This window comes from Aphelocoma coerulescens, chromosome 1A, assembly GCF_041296385.1.
Source record: "Aphelocoma coerulescens isolate FSJ_1873_10779 chromosome 1A, UR_Acoe_1.0, whole genome shotgun sequence".
Classification (NCBI taxonomy): Eukaryota; Metazoa; Chordata; class Aves; order Passeriformes; family Corvidae; genus Aphelocoma; species Aphelocoma coerulescens.
Window position 1 is genome coordinate 14,206,227 of NC_091014.1, and position 23,415 is coordinate 14,229,641.

The 23,415-nt window shown below is 41.6% G+C and overlaps 1 protein-coding gene across 1 annotated transcript in view; it reads left to right on the forward strand.

The window, feature by feature from the left end:
- The window catches only part of LHFPL3 (LHFPL tetraspan subfamily member 3), a 242,074-nt gene that overhangs the window by 147,123 nt on the left and 71,536 nt on the right, over nt 1–23,415 (forward strand). Inside the window, exon 2 of the mRNA XM_068994510.1 lies at nt 15,750–15,986. Coding sequence (XP_068850611.1) covers nt 15,750–15,986 — 237 coding nt within the window. The remainder of the gene's footprint in view (nt 1–15,749; nt 15,987–23,415) is intronic.

Here is a 23,415-nt window from a genome sequence, read left to right on the forward strand (position 1 = left end):
GGGATCAGGAAGAGCTATAGCAGAGATAAGTGAAGAATAGCACATGACAAGCTGTGCAGGCATAAAGATGTATGCGGGTGCCTCAGGGGCATTGAAAGGAACTATACAAAACTCAATGCCTTTATCATCTGTTCAGAACTTGTCTAGTCTCTCTGCCAGCCCATTTGCAATATTGGCTAGCACTGCTTGGGAAATCAGATTTAAATGATTATAATGACTTCAGTTAAATCTTAGCATTCCAACTCAATAACAAGGCTGCCTCCTTCCACCTTTTTCTTCAGGGGAGACTGTCCCATATTGCTGCCTTCCAGCTCCCTGTCTCCTCCTCATATTCAGATCCTCTCTCGGCCTTTAGCTTTGCATTGCCCACTCCCCCTTGCCTGCAGAATAAAGGTGCTTCAAACCCTGACCCACTTTCTTCCTATCTCACAAACCACTCTGAGGTCCAAGGATGGGTCCCCTCATTCAGAGGAGATGGGGAGCTCAGTGGAGGCTAGCTTTGAGAAGATGTTGGTCCTAAAAAGGGGAATGAAATCAGTCTGGAGGTAGGTCTTCCCATACAGAACTAGATGGAGTCTTCTGGTAGAGTACATGGAAGCTTTCCCAGCCCTGGGAGAAACTGATGAATCCTGAGCAGGTTTAATACTTGGATCATTTGTCCTGATAGTCTGCCCATTGTCTCAAAAAAGGCAAGTACAGTTCGTGCATGCCAAGGAAAGCATGGCATTGACTCAACTGTAGGGCGATTTTTAGCAGAACATTAATGCTTTATAGAAGACAAGAGAGGCAAGAGCCTTCTCCTTTCTTTCCCCCATGCACTCGATTGCTTCTTTTTGTCTTTCTTCATGACGGAATATTTATTTGTCCATCTTATTGTCTTTCTACTTGACTTCAGTCACTCCTTCTGAAAAGTCACTTTCTCCACTGAAGTACATGGGAACGCAAAGCTCCAAGTGAGGGCACAGGGGGTGACTGTCATGCCCACAGATGGGGGTTGAATGCCTGTAAGTTGTTGATCTTAAAACTCTTCTCATTTCGACATTAAATCATATTTCCTTGTCGTGATGCATTGTATTCTGGGAATCATAGTCATGCTTTGGCAGAGGATGTCACAGAGGCCACGAGCCTGCATCTCAGCTTACAGTGGAGAAATCTCACCAGTGGCTAATGATCTTACCCACTGCCAAGCAATTTCTTGAATCTTTCAATCATCTTCTGCAGGAGGGATTTCTCCTGCTGGACAATGACCTAGAGCAAGTGCAGGCATCTGCCTGGCAGCTGTTTGTACTGCAGGTGTTTCACTGCTCCCCACCTGCCACCCGGGGTGCTGAGTCAGCATTCTGCACCAGCCTCCAAGGGCAGCCATACAGAGGGAGAAGTGGCTCTGAACTTGAAGAAAACTACACTCCCTACCCTCATCTTCTTTTATTTAATTTCCTCTTGCAAGTAGTTTTCTTTTTTGTGTTATTTTCATGGCATGACAACAAAGTGGAGGTCAGATAACAATTGGTGGAATTCTTGGTGGCAATTCTGAATTCCCTGTCTCGGATGTTGAGTGCTGACCTATGCTATTGCATGTACTGGATGGGTGAGTTACCCCATTTTCCAATAATTTCTAATTATGGCTGTCAAACACCCTCAAGTGGTCATGTAAATGAAACTGTGAACACAACCAGGACATCATAGCAGATGTTTCTCTGAAGCAGCAGTCTGTGGGGGCTGATTCATTAATACATTACTAATAAGCAACTACTGTTAGTGGCACATGGCACATACGAGGTGAGATGTAGACAACCCCCTGCAGTCCAAGGTTGCAGTGGTGTGGATGGAGTTTGGTAACACTGTCAGGAAGCCTTGCTGGTTGTGAACTCCATGGTTATGCAGTGCAAGCTGAACTGGTTTCACAGAGTGTAACCATAGGAGAGAAGTCAGCAAGGGGCTTTGCTGACCACAGAACAGGGCAGGGTTTAGCGAGGTAGAGAGATTTGCTAAATTTATGGTCAAAGGAAAATAAATCTGAAGCTTTTCAGCAAAATGCCTGTAATGCTCAAGCCTGGAGCTTGACTTCAGTGCTCCTCCTGCCTGTGTGTCCAGCTCTGCAGCTACTGCAAAGCTCATATGGTGAGAAAAGCGATGACCCTGGGTTTCTGGTGTCTGAAGATACTTGATGTAAGACCTCTGAGTTCTTGCAGTTATCTTAAAGGCCCAGAGTAGTTGAATTTAGCGTCACAGAGAAACACATCCTAATAATTTTTTAATACACTGATCAAACTCTGTTTTTAATAACTATTTACAGCATACACTTCAAACTTTTTTGGCATGGCCACAGCTCCTGAGTTTGTGCCAGCCTATCCCCTGAAAATTCAAAACTGCCTTCTTCTTTACAGCCTAAATGTATTCCTGGATGGTTTATATCCATTTGTTCAGATGCCAAGACTGCCCTTTCAGTTAAATAGCTCTTCCCCCACTCTGGGACCCATTCCCTTGTGTTTATACAGAGTAATCATAAAATTCTTCAGTTTGCTGTAAGGCATGCAGATCTGTTTTCTAGTCAGCCCTACCATGGCTTTTTAAAGGTTTTCACCTCCTTTTTTGCAAATGAGTGCTTACTGGCTATGAAGTTGTTAGTTTTCAGGAACAAAAGACTAAACCTGGTATTTATTATGGACACCACTATAGGCTTAGATGTAGAAATTTTCTTTTTAGATTAATATATTTTGCTTCTTCATTCTGTTTCTACTTTGATAGCCTACAGAATTTGGCCATTTTTATCCTGAAAACAATGTCTGGTGCAGTCCCAGACTTTGTCTCTTGCCAGCGTGTTTAGATTTGCTTGCAACTGCAGTAGTTCCAGAAACAAGTTGGAGGCATGCACTGCCCAAGTCTAAAACCAGGCTGTTGTAGATACCTGGTGTCTGTCAGGGAAGTCAGGTCACCTTGGAAGAGGACTGGCAGAAGAAGAAAATCACTTTATTCATCTCTTCTTTCTTTCTTTCTTTGCCATCACAATTTAAAATCTTTAATAAAGGAGGGGAATGACAAATTTGTATAAAGACTATAGTGAGGGAGCCCAGCAGTGAGCTGCTTCTTTGCTTCTTACCCCCATTTATTCTGCTATATTTTCATTTCAGTTTGATTTAAAGAATACTATTTTTGTTTTGTAGTTCCATCCAGCTCCTAATTCTTTGGCTGCTCTTCTAGATTTCACTCTTTATTAATTTCAAAGATATTTATCTCTCAGTCTCCTCATAAGAACATAGGCCAGGAAAAGAGCTACTAAATCCTCATATCTAGTCCCCTTATCATGGGCAGTTACAGCTTCATGCAATACCTGTCCTAAAATACCTCATTACATCCTAAAATAAGCTTGCTCTGATTAACTGGTCATTGTGAACATCATTCTTCTAAAGCTTAGAAACCACCAGCATCAGATGGGTCTAGTGAGCTTACATTATGCTTAAAAAACTCTCCTTAGTACTGCTAAAACTCTTTTCCATTGGTTCACTTCACTAGTGTCTCATGATCCTCCAAGGGATGATCAACATACACGTTTTCTCTTCTTCATCATTTGTCCCAATAGCTTTCTGCATTGACAGTGCCTCCCATCAGTGGGTTTTAGTACCAAACCTCCACTCTTGCCAAAGCTGCTGATGAAAACACTAAATGATTGACACCCAGGCTGATCCTTGAGGTGCCCAGTGTATCCTCACAACAGCTGGAGACTTTTTTTTCAAGCAAAAAAATACAGCTCCCCATGAGCAAGTAGCATAAACACCTTAAATTCTCATATTAACCTCTGTATTTTCCAGCTAATAAGTGTTTCTATATGACAAAGGATCAAATGCTTTCTGAAAAGTGTGTTACTTTGTATTTCTTTCCATGTCTTTAATTATTCTTTCCTTCAATAATTATTCAAAGAACTGGGATAAAACTAAATGGTGACTAGTTGCTCCAATTATTTCTCAGTTCTCAATTTTGTCTCTTTTTTCCTAAATTTAGGTAGTACATATGCTCTTCACCACTATCTCAACAATAAATTTGATTTTGAAAACTTTCCTAACATCTTTGCAGTTCAGTGTCATGGTTATTTCAGTGTTTGGGGTTGGAACATCAATTCCTCCGGCCTGAGCACATTATGATCGTTTTCTATGCTATAGACAGGAGTTTGCATTTCCAATCCTCGTGCCAAGCCGTCACAGCATCATCCTCCTCATTGAAAAATGAGTCAAAGAATTAGGTCCTAACCCCAGCCCCACTCTGTATCTGCTTTTCTTCTTTTTTAACCTCATCGAAGATGACTCAACTATTTGTTTCAATTTGTCTTAGAGTTAGTACAGCTTGACAAGCAACTTAGTATAGCTTTTGGCAAGGTACCTTTTAGACATGCATTACCTAACCTTCAAAATGTATCTTTCTCTGCTAATTAGTTTCTTTTTCCTGGAATTTCTGAGGTCTCACGTCTTTTTTTTTTTCCCAAGGCTTTTTTGGGAAGATAGGTAATGAGGGTAGAATGAAGCAGAGTTTGTTAGTCATTGATACAGAGCTGAAAGCATCCCTGGAATTTCATTCATCTTATCAAGATACTTCAGAAAATTTGCATCTTTGTCCAAAAAAATTCAAGGTTTTCCCCACAATTAGTTTGAACTTCTTCAGTCTAGTTAACTTGTTAGTAGTTTCTTTAGCCTTTTAAAAAGTTTGTCCATCTGAAATATGCATTAAAACTCAGGTTCAGAAACATTTTTATTCATATTCTCATTTTATTTAAATTGAATTGACTCATGGTCATTGAAAGTAAGGTTATTTTCAGCTCTTCCTCATCTTTACCAAAACCATGTTTAAAACAGCTTTGCTATGTGGATCAGTAACTTGTGATGGAATGTCAGCTGTACATATCTCAAGCAACGTGTAGCCTATGCCATTCATATTAACACCTATTCTCCAGTCTGTCTGCTGTAGCCTACACAGTACTTGTGTTGAATTCATTAATTAATTAGATCTAGTACAAGTCAGTATGCCATGGTTTGGTTCTGGCTGAAGAACAGTTTCTACAAAGAGAAGTTAACATTAAATTAGAAAGATGTAACACTCCTCTGTGACGGCATTTGAAATGAACACTTTCAATGGTAAGTCCAGCATGTGAGAAGAGTGCTTTTGGATATGGCCACAGCATCAGACAACCTGCCTGCGTGATGACTGACAGCCAGGTCGTGGCCCTCAGCGCGGGCGCTTGCAAGCACCTTTGTTGTTCCTGTGATCTCTGGGCACGGACCCCAGCTGACACACAGACCTCATAACACACATCCTGTGGTACAAAGACACATTATAGAAAACTCTAGTGGGTTGTAACACAGTTGTCATGTTATTTTAGATACTTTAAACAGAAAGTGAGAAGAAAAAATTGTTAGATCCCAGGGCCTTTGGACACCACGGGAGGTGATACAGTGTAAATGTAACTTTTGACATGCACCTTCCTGTGGGTTTCCAGCTGTACCACCACCCACACTTGATTCATTGTAAAGAAGTATTTTTATCTCTTGTCATATATGGTTTCAGTTTACTCACTCTTCACCAGTAAGTCATCTACCTCTGATACAGCTACTAGCAATTTGTTGTCATGACATTTCTAAGGATTTTTTTCCCACATAGTGATTAGGCCTGCATCCATTAATAGTCCCCAGCTTCCAAATTTTTTCTGGACAAGGCACTATAAATACCTACTGCCTATAGCCATGGTTAGAACATCAGAAATGTTCTTTCACAAGGAGTCATTGGGACCCACATTGCGAGTCACCTGCCACACACATAAAAATCTATGATGTTCTTAAATTATCCTTATTCTCCAGACAATATAGTTGTACTAACTAAATTATTCATAGAACTGCATTAATCTCAAAGTTTAATTATCATGGCTAATGATCAAAACTTGGAAGTTAAATGCTCCCAAGATGGTACAATCCCACAAAGAATTTTTGTCTTTATCAAATCAAAGAATTCTCTATCCAAACATGAATCCAACACATGAGGTCTGAAACAGGTCCCCTTAGTGTAGTAAAATTTCTCTTGCAGTTGATTTAACTGAAGTAGATTGCACTATCATTGCTATTCTTTTCTACTTATTTACAGTTTAACACATTTCTCTGAATAACATTACTTCACTTTCTCAATTGCTTCCATCTTTCTCAACAATTCTTGTTCTATAGTGCTTGTCTTTGGCTATAGCTGTCAGTCACCCCTATTTCTGTTATATCCAGCTTCACATCTTGCAACAGCTGTTCACATTATTCTATTTTGCTGCCTAAGCACAACTAGCAGGCATCAAAATGTCTGCTACCTGTCTACTCAGCCGGTCTTCTCTCCTGACCATAACACCTACCTCACCACCACTTTCCACAATATTATTTTCTTTATTGTTACTGTCCAGTCACTGAATGTTTGGTCTTCTTTTTTTCCTTTTCTTAAAATCAGCATGTGAAATATACATATCTTTTTATATGTGTATATATGTATATTCTTATCAGATTTGGCATCAGAAAGTCCAGGCTCTAGTAAGTCAAATGGCCATAATTGCATCATGTCTTTAATATTATCACAGGAATGCAGCACCATTCTTAGCACCATCTACAAATGTTCTTAATCCTGTGGAGAGATGTTGGGGCCCTCCCCCTGCCATGCAGCCCTGGGAGAGGGGCCCTGGGGGACAGACACGGGGTTTCCCTAGGCCCTGGTCAGCCTCATTCCCCATTGGTTGTTTTGTGCTCCCCCACGGGCAAGGACCCTCGGGTCCCGTGATTGCCTCAGGTCTTCAGCAGATCCTGGCCATGTGGCTGGAGAAATAAACATCTCTGAAACATCTACCAAGAATCGGTCCATATGTATTTCTTTTCTATGGACCTCCTTGTTTGATCTGCGTGTTGCAGTATCCGGACTGTAACAAATGGTGGTAATGAGAGCAGAACGATCCCTGATCCCTAAGGACAGTGACTGATTTGTGAGTAAACTCTGGATTCCTCTTCTTGTTTTTGTTTTGCTGTTCCATCTCTAAATTATGGAGGAACCGTGGAAAGACTCTTGGCTCTCAGAGCCGCATATGGACATTTATCTTAAACTTGAAAAGATTCTTAAACAACGATTTGTAAATTTTAGCTTAATTCAAGCTCAAAAGGAACTGAAACACTTCCTGGCATGGTTGTTTAAGAACTTTTTTTATGTTTCTTGGGATTTCATTCTTACTAAAGACTTTTGGAAGACTGTTTGGACACAGTTAATTTCTGAGTCAAAATATATGCCGATGGAAGAATATTTTTGTGAATATTATTTAATTACCGAGACTGTTGAGCAATGTCAGCTGTGTCTTGGCGAAGGGAAGCATGCCTCAGGGACCGTGTGACCCAGACCACATGGAATGAGCCCTCTCCGAGCAGCAGCGAGGCAGTTCCCACGCGTGGGTGGAGCGATGCAAGCTGCAGTGTCGGCAAAAGAGCGAGACCCAGCGGTGCCCACCTGGCCCCGCACAGCACATGGTGGAGTGAGCCCCGTGAACGCCTGACCGAGAGGGGCGGCGCGCGGGTGGCGGCTGGCGGCGGTGAAGCAGAGCCGCACCTAACCGCGACGCGCGCTGGAGCAGGGCGCAGGGGGGCCGTTGCTTGGGGGCCCGGCCAAGACGTGGGCGCAGCCCGTGGCAGTGCAGCTGAGAGCAGAGGCAGCGGTGCTCAGGGAGCTGAGCAGCACGGCCCGGCCTGGCCCTCATGGCCCCAAATGCGACCCCGGGAAGAGCGCACAGGCATGAGCAGCCCCGACGGCCCCGGCAGCGCTGACAACCCTGGCAATTCCAACATGGGAGCGAAAGCGAAAGAGAAAGCAAAAATGCAGCAAGACAGAAAACAGCAACCACTTGAAAAAAGGAAAAAATCAACATAGCTAAGGTTTTAGGAATAGTATATGGTATAATGGTATAATGTTAAACAAAACTATGGTTTTATAACAAGATGTGACAACCAAGAAGACATATTCATTCATAGAACTTCTGTTAAAAAGAATAACCCTGAAAAATGCATCCCAAGCTTGGGAGATGGGGAAGTGGTAGAGTTCAAAATGTGCAAGGTAGAAAAGGGTTACAAGCAGCCGAGGTCACTGGGTCTGATGGTGTTCCTGTAAAAGGCAGTATATATGCTAAAAATCATAGTAATGTTAGACAATATCTCCATTATAAGCCCCCCCTACAGTCTCCCTTTCCTAATCCCACCTTTCCCTTTTACCTTATATCCTATTACCCCCAGTGTATTCCCAATCTGTTTTTTCACCCATGGTTTCCCTCACAAAACCATGCCTTTGTCAATTGTTTCCCCAAAAATCCCTTTCCAATGCCGAGTGGGGGATGAAGAGGGGGAGGGAAGAAATTAAATATTGTTGTTTAGAGTTCCAACAGGCACAAATGGAAGAAACCCTCTCCTGCCTCAGTTTCCCCACAAAGTATGCCTAGAGAGTCCTGTCTCCCTTCTGTCAGCCTTAAGATATTCCAGAGAATCTGTTTGGACATTTAAAGACTCAGGAGGGTGGCTTGTTTTGTTTTGAAACTGTTCTTGTTATGTTTATCCAGTTGTTTTCCATGTTAAGTTTTAAATCTCTTTTAGTTAAAAATAAACGGGTGAAATGTTGGGGTCCCTCCCCTGCCATGGGATCCTGGAAGAGGGGCCCTGAGGGGAGGCACGGGGTTTCCCTGCCCCTGGTCAGCCCCGCTCCCCATTGGTTGTTTTGTGTTCCCCTGCGCGGGCAAGGACCCTCGGGTCCCGTGATTGCCTCAGTTCCTCGGCAGAGCCCCGGCCATGCGGCTGGAGAAATAAACATCTCTGAAACATCTAGCAAGAATCTGTCCATATATATTCTTTCCACGGGCCTCCTTGTTTGATACGCGTGTTGCAGCATTCGCACTGTAACAGAGAGATTCAGAATTGTCTACATTACCAAGTAAGATGACATGAAATAAGAGAATAAGGAAGTTAAAGCAGTTACTGATGAAGCCTTGCACATCCTCATCACATGGGGCTTTAGGGTTTTACTTCAAATCAGAAATAGTTCTGTTTCCCAGAGCAAATGCCCCCATCATACATGTTGTTTGAAGTTTTTTGAAGGAAGATTAACACACAAACCTTTGCTCCTTCACTTGTGGGGAGGAGGTTGCTGAGAGCATCACATCAATGTCCTGGAGCAATTCCACAGGGCACCTCCCTTGTCCCACATGGAAGCTCAGGGCACAGAAGTCCAGATAGGATTTTACCACTCCAGCTCTCTAAGAACACTGCCCTTATATCTTAAATTTCATTACACTTTTCTCACTGACTGCCTCATACTCAACAGCAGTCATGTGGTTAGCACCTATCTATGAGCACAACCAGGAATTTTCTGTCTGCTTATGCGTAAATTAACAGGCTGTGCCATCTGCTGGGGAGCCAGCTGGCACCTCTCTGAAGAGCCTCTTCAAAGGTGGACGTTGTATCTGGCAGCCTTCAAACACAGCATAGAGTAAGAAGTCGTACATGACATTTGCCTCTTTTTATTGCACAAGAACTATTTCAGGTATTATGGAAGCTTTTCATAGTTCAAGAGCTTTCTCTTAGGCACAGGTTTTGTGGTGATGAAGCCCACACCATTGAGCCAGAATTTTAAGGTCCCCACTCAGTGTTGAAGAACTTTTGGAAATGAAGGCTCCTCCAGAAATACTCTGTTTTGCATGCAGCAGAACTGTTTCTGTGGATGGAATGAGTAAATGGAGAAAATCATGGAATTTGCTTCAAAATTGCACATTTCCTCCAAGCCATGACATAAATATAAACAGCATTATATAGAGAGAGGATTATTGCCCCACTCAGCAGTGCAGTCCATATCACTTGCATCAATCTCAGCTGATGGGCATGTAACCTTGGTCTTCACTCAGGACTAAATTTGACCCTGTGTCTTCAGCCACCTTCAGTGTGTCTTCAGCCACCTCCACTCAGCACTTCCTTCTTTCCCAGCTACAAGCTCCTGAAAGACTAATCCTAATCACCAACATGGCTGGCAAAATCTCTATTCAGTTTACTGGAGATTTAATGGGTCACTGTTTTTGTAAATACCGTTTAGGGAAAAAATAAATAAAAAACCTCTTGTGTTTTGGAACCACAGAGGTTTGAAGACTCTTGCATGTGTGGGCATGGAAAGAAAAGAGATGGTCAGCATAATTCCCATTCCATTTTTTTTACTCCTTTATCAGGAAACTTGCCATCATCATACTCTCTCTACACGCAAGCAAATTTGGTCTGTTGTCAGGAAAAGAATGAAGATGAGAGAGGAGTCCTGCCAGCGGGAATTTCTCAGCACTGGTTTCCTGCATAGCAGTCAGCTTTTTTTATAAATAGAACCTCATTTCATGCAATGATATAATATTAATCTGTCACCGTATTTGGCACAACCATAGGATCGTGAGCTACTTGTTTGCTAATTACCGTTTGAGCTCATGCACAGAGCACAGGCTGTGATAATATTAGCTTGGTCAGAGTCACAAGTCTGTCAGTGCCAGCAACAATTCAGTGTCTGTTTCCAATCTCTGGAAGTGTTGTATCTGCATCCTTTCATCCCAGGAGGTAAAAATCCTGGGCTCTCTCTCCTACTATGAATAATTTGTCTTGTCACTTAAAGCCCTAAAGGAAAACCATGTGACAGTTTCTGCTAGCTGTTCACACAAGCAAAAACTTTTTAAGAAAACAAGAAAAAATATAAGGCATGTTTAACTACTGCTTATTAATCATTTTTTAAAAGCTTGAAAATTGTCACCAGACTCCAATATGTAGGAGAAAACAATGGTTTGGGTGGTGAGACAGTGGAACAGGTTGCCCAGAAAACTTGTAGATACCATCCCTGGAAATGTTTAAGGCTGGACTGGATGGGGCTCTGAGCAACCTGGTGGGTGAACTAAATGGTTTTTAAAGATAATCTTCCAACACAAGCGTTCTATGATTCTTACTCTATGTCTTACAGGAATCATAGAATCACAGAGTCATTTAAATTGGATCACTAAGATCATTGAGTCCAACCTTTAATTCTACACTGCCAAGTCCGCTACTAAACCATGTCCCTAATCCCCACATCTAGACATCTTTTAAATATCTCCAAGGATGGTGACTCCATCACTTCCATGTACAGCCTCTTCCAATACTTGACAAGCTTTTAAGTGAAGAAATTTTTCCTAATATCCAATCTAAACCTCCCCTGATGCAACCTGAGGCCATTTCCTCTTATCCTGTTGCTTGTTACTTAAGAGAACAGACCAACCCCCACCTGTCTGCAGCCTCCTTTCAGGCAGTTGTAGAGAGTGATAAGGTCTCCCCTGAGTCTGCTTTTCTCCAGACTGAGCAACTCCAGCTCCCCCAGCTGCTCCTCATTAGACTTGTGCTCCAGACCCCTCACCAGCTGTCTTACCCTTCTCTGGACACACTGCAGCACGAGAATGTCTGTCTTGTAGTGAGGGGCCCAAACCTGGACATGGGATTGATTCCAGGTGTGGCCTCACCAGTGCCAAGTACAGAGGGACAATCACTGCCCTGGTCCTGCTGGCCACATCCTGCAGACACAGTCAGGATGCCATTGGCCTTCTTGCCCACCTGGGCACACACAGGCTCATGCTCAGCCACTGTTAACCAGCACCCCCAGGTCCTTTTCCTCTGGGCCTCTTTCCAACCACTCTGCCCCACTCTGCAACATTCCATGGAGTTGTTGTGGCCTAAGGGCAGGACCCGACACATGGCCTTGTTGAACCTCACACAGTTGGCCTTGCTCCATCGATCCAGCCTGTCCAGATGTCTCTGCAGAGCCTTCCTGCCCTCCAGCAAATCAGCACTCCCACCCAGCTAGGTGTCATCTGCAAACTCTGTGTGGGTACATTCAATCCCCTTGTCCTGGTCATTGATAAAGGTATTAAACAGGGGTGGTCCTAGTACTGAGCCCTGGAGAACACCACTTGTGACCAGCCACCACCTGGGTTTAGCTCCATTCACTATCAGTCTCTCGGCTTGGCTATCCAGACAGTTTTTTTTATCCAGCAAAAATTATGGTAGTCCAAGCCATGACCAGCCAGTTTATCCAGGAGAATACTGTGGGAAAAGTCTCAAAGACTTTAGTAAAGTGTAGGTAGACAACACCCACAGCCTTTCCCCCATCTGCTAAGCAAGTCACCTTGTCATCACAGGAGAGGAAGAAATGGAGGAAAGGCAGGGCCATCATTACAAAGATAATAATCCTGCCAGTAGCTTTCTCAAGCAACCAAAGGGAAAACAATGTGGATATGATTCTTGTAAGTTTTACAGTTGCCCAAATGGTTTTGAATGATGTCAGTGACACTAGCCAGTCATTTATCAATTTCCCCTTGTTGCTTATCATGAAGGCCCTTGGTTAGCTACAGAGGTCCTAGGCCGGGCTGTCTGCAGTCTCAGAAAGATGGTGCTGATCCAATATGTCAGACCACACACAGAAGACTGCTTTCTACCACTGTAGATATAACTTTCTTTTTACTTGAATCAAAGAGTCTGCAGGAACTGATGATTTAAGGGTTTTAATTTATGAACTTTCAAATCCAAAACTTTCTGAATTCATTAGAACACTATTACTACTTAATAGTAATACAGTAGTAGCTTTTATTACATTTCCATTGCAGTAATGTTGCCATTAGAGACAAAGGAAGTTTAGGCAAAGATATGAGGCCCATGTTAGTGTTATAAAATCATCTCTTAGCAGTTTCACTGAAATTGCATAAAATTATTTCCATATTTCAAATTTGTATAAAACTGAAAGTAATTTCCTTTTAAAGAAAAATCTTCTAATTGTCTTTAAAAGAATTTAAATGTAAAAATTTCTAGCAATGAAAAAGAGATCTGTAGGTGGATTTCATATCTGTCTTTTCAATCTTGTAGCTGATAAAAGAATCGTTACCTGTTTATATTATTGAGCAAGTCTGTAATCTTAAAGGCATTCAGTGCAAAATATTCCTTCAAGAAGTAAAAACTCAAGGTTTACTAATCTTACTTATGTTAACATCTACAGGTAAAGTATGATTCCTTCATCTGAAGATGTTGACTAAGTAGTCATCTAGTAGACAACATCTTAACTGTATAGGAAAAATAGAAAATAATAATATCCACTCATTGATATGTGTCTTTATGCAAAGGAATCTAGTCCAGCCACCATTTACCTGTGTGTCTTATTACCAAGAGAAGTCCAACTGCAACCAACAGAATGATTCCAGAAAATTAGGCAAATATATCAAAGAATGCAGGAACAGAATTCAGGAAAGATGAGTTAATTGGAAATCTGAGGAACACAGCTGGGAAGGTTTGCACTGAATTCCTGAGATAAGGGTCCATTTTTTTAATTACCTAGGTGTAAAAGAACAAAGTTAAATTACTTTTAGGAGGTACTAAGAACACATCTGATCTGCTGTGTAATAAAAAACCACAGACATGTCGGTATTTGGTCACTATTCATGCACAATTAGCAGAAAAATCCTGTATCTATTGATCATTAACTGAGCATTAAGCTTCCTCACATATTGAGGATGATTAATGAAAGTAAACTTGCTTTGTTAGTTGCTATTATATAGTAAATTAAACTTTGTCAACAGTTAGCTGAGTAAATATGGACATTTTATGAACACAAGAAATTTGCAGATTTGCTGCATCATTTCAGTGGAGTTCCTTGCAAGTGTGAGGGCAACTTCACTTTCTGAAAGTGCATGTAACCAGCTCAAGAAAATAAATTATTGTACTGTTTGTCTCTAAGGCATTTGAAAGATCTTATGTAATTGTGTAAATGAGTTAAGGCAGGCAATACATAATTTACAATTTGTCCAACCTGCATGTTCTGAGTAGATTGGTCCTTATCTAATCACCCATGTTTCTCAGCCTAATTGTCCTTAAAAGTATTATAAGCTGTTTTATTTTCACACAAATGAGCTGTTCAGAAGGAATTTGTCAAACGCCTTGGGTGCATCTTTTACTCGATGTCAAACGTTTTCTGCAGACATGCTTTCAGGACATAGTCTACAGCAATTGTGCAGCTGTCAAAGGAAACTACCATTCCTAAACTCTTGTTACACATCCCTGTTCCAGTATTTCATCATAGTGATCCAGTGTGAGTCTTGTTTTATTTTGTGGCCATTAGAGGTGTGTAAAATGGTAGTGTCTATGCTTGTCCAAAAAGATAAGAAACCTGTTGCAGTTCCCACAGCAACAGCAGCTGTTGGTTGCACAAGCTACTTGGTGTATAAACTGTGGTTTCCAAGCAGAGATCTGTCTCAACAAAAACTTAAAAGGCTGAAAGCCACACAGTGTATTCTTTCCAATCTGCACATGCACCTGAAATTTTGAGCATATTGCATCAATATAATATTAAGACTTATAAAGATGGTTTAGGCTCCACTGTTTCTCATCACCCCTACTAAGAAAGAAGGGCTAATGTTGGAAATGAGGCTGTTTCCAAGTTATAAAAGGCACTACAGATAATTGCTGGAAGCATACGGATTTTCTGATTCTCTTAAATGCAGTAAAAACTGAGGAATTAACCCATTCAACATAATCATTATTTTTAGAATTCTCTTATGTTCCTTTATTTTTATATTCTATTCTTTCCTGCTGAAGGCAACTCTACCTGACTTCAAGACAGATGTTACCAGAAGAATTTGGAGATTTTTGATCATAGGCCAGTTTATACAACAGCGAGCCTGCTGGCAACAAATAAAGTCCGCCAGTCCAAAAGAATCTTATCTCAGGAGTCAACAGCACTTGTTGAGAGAGCTTTAAACTAGATTTGAAGGAGGATGGGGACATAGCCAGGCTTGACAGACATAAGATGAGGGAAAAACTACAGCAACCACCCCAGTAACAAAAGAAGGCTTAAGAGAGAGCATCTCAAAGCACAGGACAGTAGGCCAAAGACGTAAGCCCAGGACAGGACTATGGGCTATCCCTTTGCACCCCTGCTGGGATATTGACACAATCAAGTATTTCCATGAAGTGCCTGCACACCAATGCTCACAGTATGGAGGACAAACAGGAGGAACTAGAGATCTGTGTGCAGTCACAGGGCTTTGATCTCATTGCAGTTCCAGATGTGGTGGGATAGCTCCCATGACTGGACTGTTGTCATGAAGGGCTACACAGTGCTTAGGAGGGACAGCCCAGGCAGGCATTGGGGTGGAGTTGCCCTCTGTGAGGCACTTGAAATGTATCAAATTCTGCCTTGGGCTGGATAGTGAGCAAGTCCAGTGTTTATGGGTTAGGATAAAAGGGCAGATCACGAGAAATGATAGGTAGCTTTTTTCCTCTCTGTTAAACTGTTTGTTTGACTGATGACTTGACAGTAATCCAGGGCTACCTTTGAATATCCAGGTTATTAACCATTTTCCCTTTTGGTTTTGTGTGGTCCTTTCATATTGCATTGAAGAAATTGGTCATATCGGGAAAATGGGATTGTACTGATGCAAAACCTGACCAGGGATTCAGGATGTAACAGGTCTTTTAAGCAAGGTGTGCAATTGATGTTGCATCTTAGGTTTTTATGTTAAATACTTAATCACAGTGTGTAATTCTGTGGCTTGTTTTTTAGTAACCTAGCTTTGAAGTTCAGGATGAAAAAGTCTATTGCTTTAATGATAACTTTGTAGGTTCTCATCAAAATGATAGCTTGGTCTCATTATCCCATTGTTCTCCTTTTCTTTTTTCTCCAAGCTGCCTGTCTCGTCCTGGGTTGTATGATTTTTCCTGATGGCTGGGATTCAGATGAGGTAAAACGGATGTGTGGTGAAAAGACAGACAAGTACACGCTGGGGGCTTGTTCAGTCCGCTGGGCGTATATCCTGGCAATTATTGGAATCTTGGATGCCCTGATCCTCTCATTTCTGGCATTTGTGCTTGGAAACAGACAAGACAGCTTGCTAGCAGAGGAGCTCAAGTTGGAAAACAAAGGTAGGACCGCTTTAGAAACACTATTGTTGGGTGGCCCCAAGGGCAATTGTTTAAAAACAATAATCAGTTTCAATTTCATTTTATTTTATGCTTAAAAGTTGGCATGCTGGCTTACTTCCTACATTTCTGGGAAAGAATAAATGCAAGGGGAAGAGGAAGTTTTGCTTTTCAGCATCCAAAAGTCTAAGAAAGCCCAGAATTGCCATAATTTCTGCACTATGCATGACTTATCCTTAGCTTTTAGAGCTGTAGATGGGATGTTATTGTGTTACTCACTTGTACAGTAATTCATTGGCATTTAATTTTCACTGTCTCCATCTTCTTCTGTATCCCATGCAAGATTTGATCACTTGGTTCCTTTAGGATCTTGCAGTGTAATATGAATGTCTGCAGTAGGGCATATGTCTTAGCACAGTACACAGTAAGGGCAGAGTGCTGGGGGCTGGCAATGAGCTGTGTAATGGGATTGCCCATACAGCAAAGAACTGGTGGGCTGAGGATCAGAGCCTGGAATGAAGAAGAATCCTAGTTCTTGTCTGAGTGTGCTGCTTTGAGCTCATAAGTCAGCTCATGGAAATCTAGGATGATGCAGTAATTGAATACTCATGCAGTGCTTTGGGGATAAAACTCATTTCTAGATTACGTACATGAAACTGGCTTGGACCAGTAATTTATCACAGTTTCAGGAAGAGATGTTTATTAGTAAGTGTGTGCAAGCCTGCATCCTGCCTGCAAGCAGCCCCTTCCCCTTGTGCTCCCCTGGCATCCCAGCTGAGTATCTGATGTGATAGATACCACAGAGGGCATGTCCCTTCCTTATCTTTTTAATGGGCCTGTTGTCCCTGAATCTGTCTAATCCCCTCTAAACCTACTGATACTGTCAGTTTCTCCAGCACTGCATGGCAGCAAGCTCCTGAAGCTCACTACTGGCTGCTACAGAAGTACTTTCTTTTATCTGCTTCAAATTGATCCCCTGCTAGTTTCACTGACTGCCCCAAGTACAGGATTCTGCATTCAGCTCATCTACTACCTTTGTAGTTTTGTGGGCTGCTTCTAATAATAGCAAAGATATTAGGAGCCTTCCACCACTAGATTGCTGTTTGGCAGCCTATGTTGTATGAAAATAGCTGGTCTCAGTCCTGCTCCAGAAGGACCATTATCTCTATACCTGACAGCACCAGTACAGTGGCCCCGCTTGCTGGAGTGCAGTCAGCACACTCAGCCCAAAGATAAATGGACTTGAAGATTGAATTTCACATATCATTCCAGACCAGGGTGGAGCCTACTGTTGTGAGCTAAGGAAGTGTGTGTCAAGTGTGTAGCAAATGCACGTGTACATCTGTCCTGCAGGTAAACTGAGGGCATCAGCTTCAATGACTATCCCTGTGGCCATTTCCTGTAAGAATAATATTCATCTGCATTTGAAAATCAAAATACTTATCAGAAGGGCATTCACAGCTATGCCACAAATGCTTTTGGCATTGCCACTATGTCTGATTTGTCTATACCATATAGAGCTCATGTACCCAACAACTACTTGTATCAAAGAAACACATCTGTTTTGGCACCTGCTTCTGTTTGTGAGCAGAAAACAGCTTCTGGAGCCTCATCACCTCTCACATCGCTGGCACAAACCCCTGCCAGAACATTTGGTCCACAGCATGTCAGAAAAAATCATTCAGCATCTCAATTTCCTTGGAATAAACACAGAAACGTACCATACCACTGGCTTCAAAACAAACCAGAACCCAACAAAAAGGGGCCTACCCCATTCTGCCCTTCACAGTCAAGCCTAATGATCACCACTTTTTAAACTCTCTTTCAAATTAAGTGAAAAAGAGTCAACTTGGCTTCTAAAAAGGATATTCTCTCCCCTCTTGTCACAAAAAGCTTCTGCTAAGCAACAACAGGGCAAGTCTAAATCCCCCTGAGCCCCCCAGCATTCCCCCACCTGCATGTGTTGCCAGCAGGCACAGCCTCAGCCCCAAGGAGACCCAGCAGAACATGGCAGTGGCATCTGTCTGTACCCTTGCACACTGAACACGCGTGAGTACTTTGACATTTATTCCATAAACTACGTCCCCTTGTCCCCTTTCAGATTAAGAGATAGTGCAGAACTGCTCATCAGCATTAGTTCACATGCAGAGTACCCATGCATCTCTTGGAATGGGTCAGGATGTGAAAATACTGCCATATGCAAAGAGCACTAGCATGTCTCCCATATAGACAAAAAAGATAAGACTGTGGATATAAGAAATACTACCCTCAGCTTCCCAAGCTGCTGTTACCATGTGAAGTCAAAGCCCTTATAACAAGTAGCCATGAATATTAGATACTTTCCCATCCTTTCTTCCCCCTCCCCATCTACATGAGGTCTGCCTTCAGGCTTGTGCTGGCTTTTGCTTCTGGATTAGCAAGTATGGATGAGGAATATCCCTTTCTCAAAGAGGAATCCCTGTGCTGCTGCTGCCTTCCAAGGGGCAAAAACTATGTCTGGGTGGTCATGGCTGTCCATTGAGTGGGATCCCCGGGACTCCTTCCCCTTTGTGGTGGTGTTGGCCTGGACATCCCATAACCTGTGATAAGAAAAGTATCCCCTTAAAGGACTGTCATGGGTCCATCATGGCTTTACAAGACAATGCACCTGGAAAGCAGTCAACACTGTACCTGAGACGAACCTCTACTTGCCCTGTCAGCTCACGCTCTGCTGCTGGGACTTTGCCCCATGCATGTGGGTGACATGATGCATTAGCTCAGCAGTGGGTAAGACACAATAAATTAAGTACGAGAATCACAACAGTGTTTATTTACGTGGAAAAAAACTTAAAGAGCAAGAAATTATTAGGCAATGATCAGTCATCTGGGCAGTTGTTTTCTTAATCAGGTAGTTTTGTCTGGAGGCTTTGATGCAGATCAGCTCCCACAGGCTCACTAATTAGTAAGAGTCTATGGTAGTTAAGCAAGTACATGTTGTCACAGCTGTATCTGAGCATTGTTGGCAAGGAAACAGTTAAATGTATATGAAACACAACAGGATGGTAAAAATGTGAGAAGATGACTCAAAAAGAAGAAGCTGTACTTCTCTGTTGTTTTCATTACCATGCTGAACTGTCCACCTGCTCTGTGCTTTTGATGCCTACAGTTCTGTATATTTACATAGGTTAATGAATGCTTGCAAATAAGGAATTTGACTGTTAAAATTGTTCGTGGCAGAAGATGGCTGTGTTTTAGCTATAAATGAAAGTTTCCTTTTTCACTGCATGATGAAAATAGTGCTTACTCATTTCTTATTTGCTTAGGTGTAAGAGTAAATTACCATGTGGCTTTCACGTCTCAGAACTGTAACTCAAGTTTGGCAGTTTCTTCAACTTATAGTCTCTTTAATAAAGTTCCCTAATCATGCAAATTTTGCACAATAATTCATAAGTTTTTATTTTAAAAACTGCCATTTGAAGGGTAAAAAAGGTATTTATAAGAAGATTTTCGTATCATCTTTATGCCATTAGCAAAGGAGGGGAGAGAACCATATTGCATGGTTTTCTTTAATTTATAGGGACTAATGGTAATGGCTTAAAGGCCTCTATGTCATTAAAGTAATGCCATGCAGGGCACTAACAAAAATAGTTAGAATTCATTGTAGCTTTAAGCTTCCTTGACACCATTTTGAGTGAGCCATCAACATCAGGCATAAACCTTGATGTGTAGTGTAATTACACACTGTAACATTTTGAACTGTAATGTCTTAATGATATAAAATTAAGGTTTTGGCCAGAGGGTGAAGAGACCAAATGAGAAGTTTCCAAAAGAAATTGAGAGTGCAAGGCAACTATGTTTATGGTAGAAAGTGGTAATATGATCTGCATTATGAGTGATAAATACAAGAGCATTCAGAAGACACTATCCTGTTCCATAGTATCAGTCAGGGCAGGTGGATGATGCACTTTGTGAACAGTTGTGGCTTTTCCAATGGACAGAACAGCTTCACAAGCTGTTTATGCTTAATATTTGATTCATCTTTGGAGCCCATGTAAGCAATATAAGCAATGGGTCACAAATAAGCAATTTGCATTAAAGATTTCCAGGAGTTACAAGCCTAGAGCTGAAATAGGTAAAAAAGGAGCTGGGAGATAAAAGATTTGAAGGATTCATCTACCTTCCAGTGATTGCAACTCACATGGACTCAAAGTACACCATGCTGCTCCCAACAGCCATATTGCAGAGAGCTCAGTGCAGGATGCCCAACCCAGAACTTGCCAGCTGATTGACAATTTACACCCTCCTTATTCTCCAGGTTGTTTGGAGGCTGGCTCCATACCTCTGAGCTGCAGTCACCACAGAATAAACATACTTAAAGACAGAAAATAAGGGAATGTTGTTTCTTGGTGACAAAGCAGCTTTCAGTAAAAGAAAAAAAGTAGTATTGCGTGGAGATTTGCGCACCTTTGGCTAGAGAATCATCTTCTCCAAACAGGAAAAGCCTGCCCACGTGATCACTGCTGCAACAGCAAACCTTCTGCAAAAGCTGTGTCTGAAGCTGAATGACAGCAGCTCACCTGCCCCATGGAGGGATGACATGACATCATGTCAGCTCATCAGCTGCCATCCTTCAAAAGGAAAATAGCTCAGGTCGCAGGGAAGGTGCAAACTGCTGCAAAATTGCAAAGCCCTGCTTGTCAGCATGTAGTTTCCATGGCATGCACTCACAAACATTCAGGCCAACTTGTTCAAAATTAGGTATATTAATATGAATATTGAGACCAAATTTAAGTTTTCCCAGATAGCTGCAAAGCATAAAAGAATTATCAGCAGCCCTCGTAGTAATAAAGAATACAAATGCAGACAGAAAACCAAATATACCTCTGTATACCCACGTTGTCTGTCCAATATAATTGTGTAGTCCCATTTTCATAAAGTTATGGACCCCAACTCCTCCTGATACATAAAAAAGTCACTGTATGCTCATTTTCATTTCAGTTAGCATGTACATTACAATAATAAAAATACTTTTAAAAATTAAATGCAAGATTTCTATCAGTCTCTTCCCATTTTCAGACTGGTGCTTGTTCATGTTGCTAGTCCACTGCCTTCTTTCTTTTCTAAAGAGCCCAAGAGTCACCCACTTCAGACTCCTGCTGCTCTCATGTGTAGCTCTGTGTCACTTAAGGTGATTATGAACTCAGAACAAATTTGGGCACTTGAATTCCCATTTGAGAAGGGAAATATGCAAGAAACTCATTGGGGAGGAATCTGTGATAGATTGCTATAGACAGCCCACCACATGCTCTTGCCAGGCTGCAGCTGGTCAGAGGTACCTAGACTATGTCAAAAGGTTTATCCTCTTAACTCAAAATAAGAAGTATTAAGATACCCTTCTTTTCAAAGGCAAAATCAGACTCTTCTTTGAAGCCCACAGTCATAGGTTCCAGGCTGGAAATTCCTGGTCATTTCTAGCTTCAAAACTTGATTCCCTGCCATGTCAGCCAAGAACAAAGTTTTGCCACAGCTGAGAAGAACTCACATGCTCTCTTTGAGATTCAACTGATAAGTGGCTCATCTATCATAGCACCATTGCAATTAGATCCACTTCTTAATTTCCTTGATCAATTACAACCTACTTTCCTTCAGATATCGCCTCCACAACAAGCTCCAAGTAGCTCTGAGTAAAAGAACCGTAGACAAGTAGTACCAGACATATTTAATCTAAAAATCTGCGACTAGAAGCCAAGCTAACAGATTTTATTATACTTTTTTCCAAAAAAATTCCTTCTTTTGATAATGGCAACCATTTTCCTGTAATTTCAATTATATAAATAATATTCTAAAAGAGAGAATATAAATATAAACGTGGAGATTTTGTTGTGTTTGGCATCAGACAGAACATAATCTCTCCAGAATGAAGGTATTCACTACACTGCTCTAGGATCCATGCCCATGGTTTGAAGTTTCATCCAAGGAGTGTATGAACAGCCACTGGACCACATCCAGAACCTTCCTGTGCAGTGTCTTAGTGCCATGCACTCTGTTGCCCAGTGTGTGTGGAATTCTGTCACACAAAGCAGAACAGCTCCAGCCAGAGGATTTGTGGCTCCCCCCTCCACAGCACTCTACAGTATGCTCTCTAGGACACTGATCTGCCTGCCTTGGTTTGAGGGTGTTCTCTCCTTAGGTAGAAGGTTTTCAGATCCAGCCCTGATCTCTAATGACAAAGTATTTTGGAGGTCTTAGTAGAAACTGAGGACAAGAAATGGGGGAGTGAGATCAGAAGTCAAGAGGTTTTGACACAAAGATAGAAGACACTTCCAGGTCTTCCTTTTGAAAGTGTCTATTTTTGTTTTTATGAGCTTGTGAGAAGCACATGCATATGTATGCAATAAGCTACTTAGATTTTTCTCCTGGTATTGAACAGAACTAAGGCAAAAGTTTTGGAGTGGTGTTCAGAAAGCAGAGTTTGATACCTGATTCTCATACTGGATCTATAATTTGATTTTTGCATTTCTCTGTCCTTTAAATGGGAAGGAATGAGACTGACTTTGTTGATATGTTGTGGTTCAGCAATGAAAGATGAATTACAAAAAGTAAATGATGGTGGAATTACTATTAAAATATGTATTCCAAGATTAAGGTCTGATAAAAGTATTTTGTCAAGGAACTACTGTGCCAACATGCTAAATGATGATACTCTTAAGGAGAAGCAAATGAGACATCCAGATTAAAAGTCAAAAGCTGATTAAAATATCTTATTAAATAAAGGTCAATCTTGCAATAGTACTGATTGATACATCAGCTGATCCAACAGTTCCTTTCCAGCTCTACTTTCTATAATGAGAAAGTAAAATTAGTCCTAAACACATGCATTAATTACTTAACTATAGAAGCTGGAGACTATGAATAAAGAGTCCTAGTTCCCCACTGATTAATGAAGGAAGAACATAGTGAACTGCTTTCTGTCTCATAGGAAGATGTATCCTACTTGCTATTACCCTCTGTAAGGACTCTCATACAATTGCTCAGTTAAAGAAATTCTCATTCCATTTGATGAGTTCATGGTATGAGGGACTTAAAGGATGGGGTCTTATAGGAAAGCTTGTAGCGAAATAGTCAGGCAGCCTCAAAAATGCTTCTTAACTGGTATAGGGTAACTCAATGCATTGAACAGGCTCTGTGCACAGCTGAAAAATTCTGTAGTGCAGCGGAGTGGCAGGATGCACGGGAATGGGGAATAAAGACATTAGACAGTGATGCTACAAGCTACAAGCAAATCTCCAGGCTGGTCAAAACAAGTCCACAGTGAGCCTGGACAGATCTGGAGACCTGTGTTGTTAACTTAAAAGGAAGCCTATGTCCTGTTACAAGCAACACCATGTTTACTGAGCTACAAGGTAACAAGTCTGACTGTACCATCACTAGCAGCTGCATTAAAGAAGGTGTT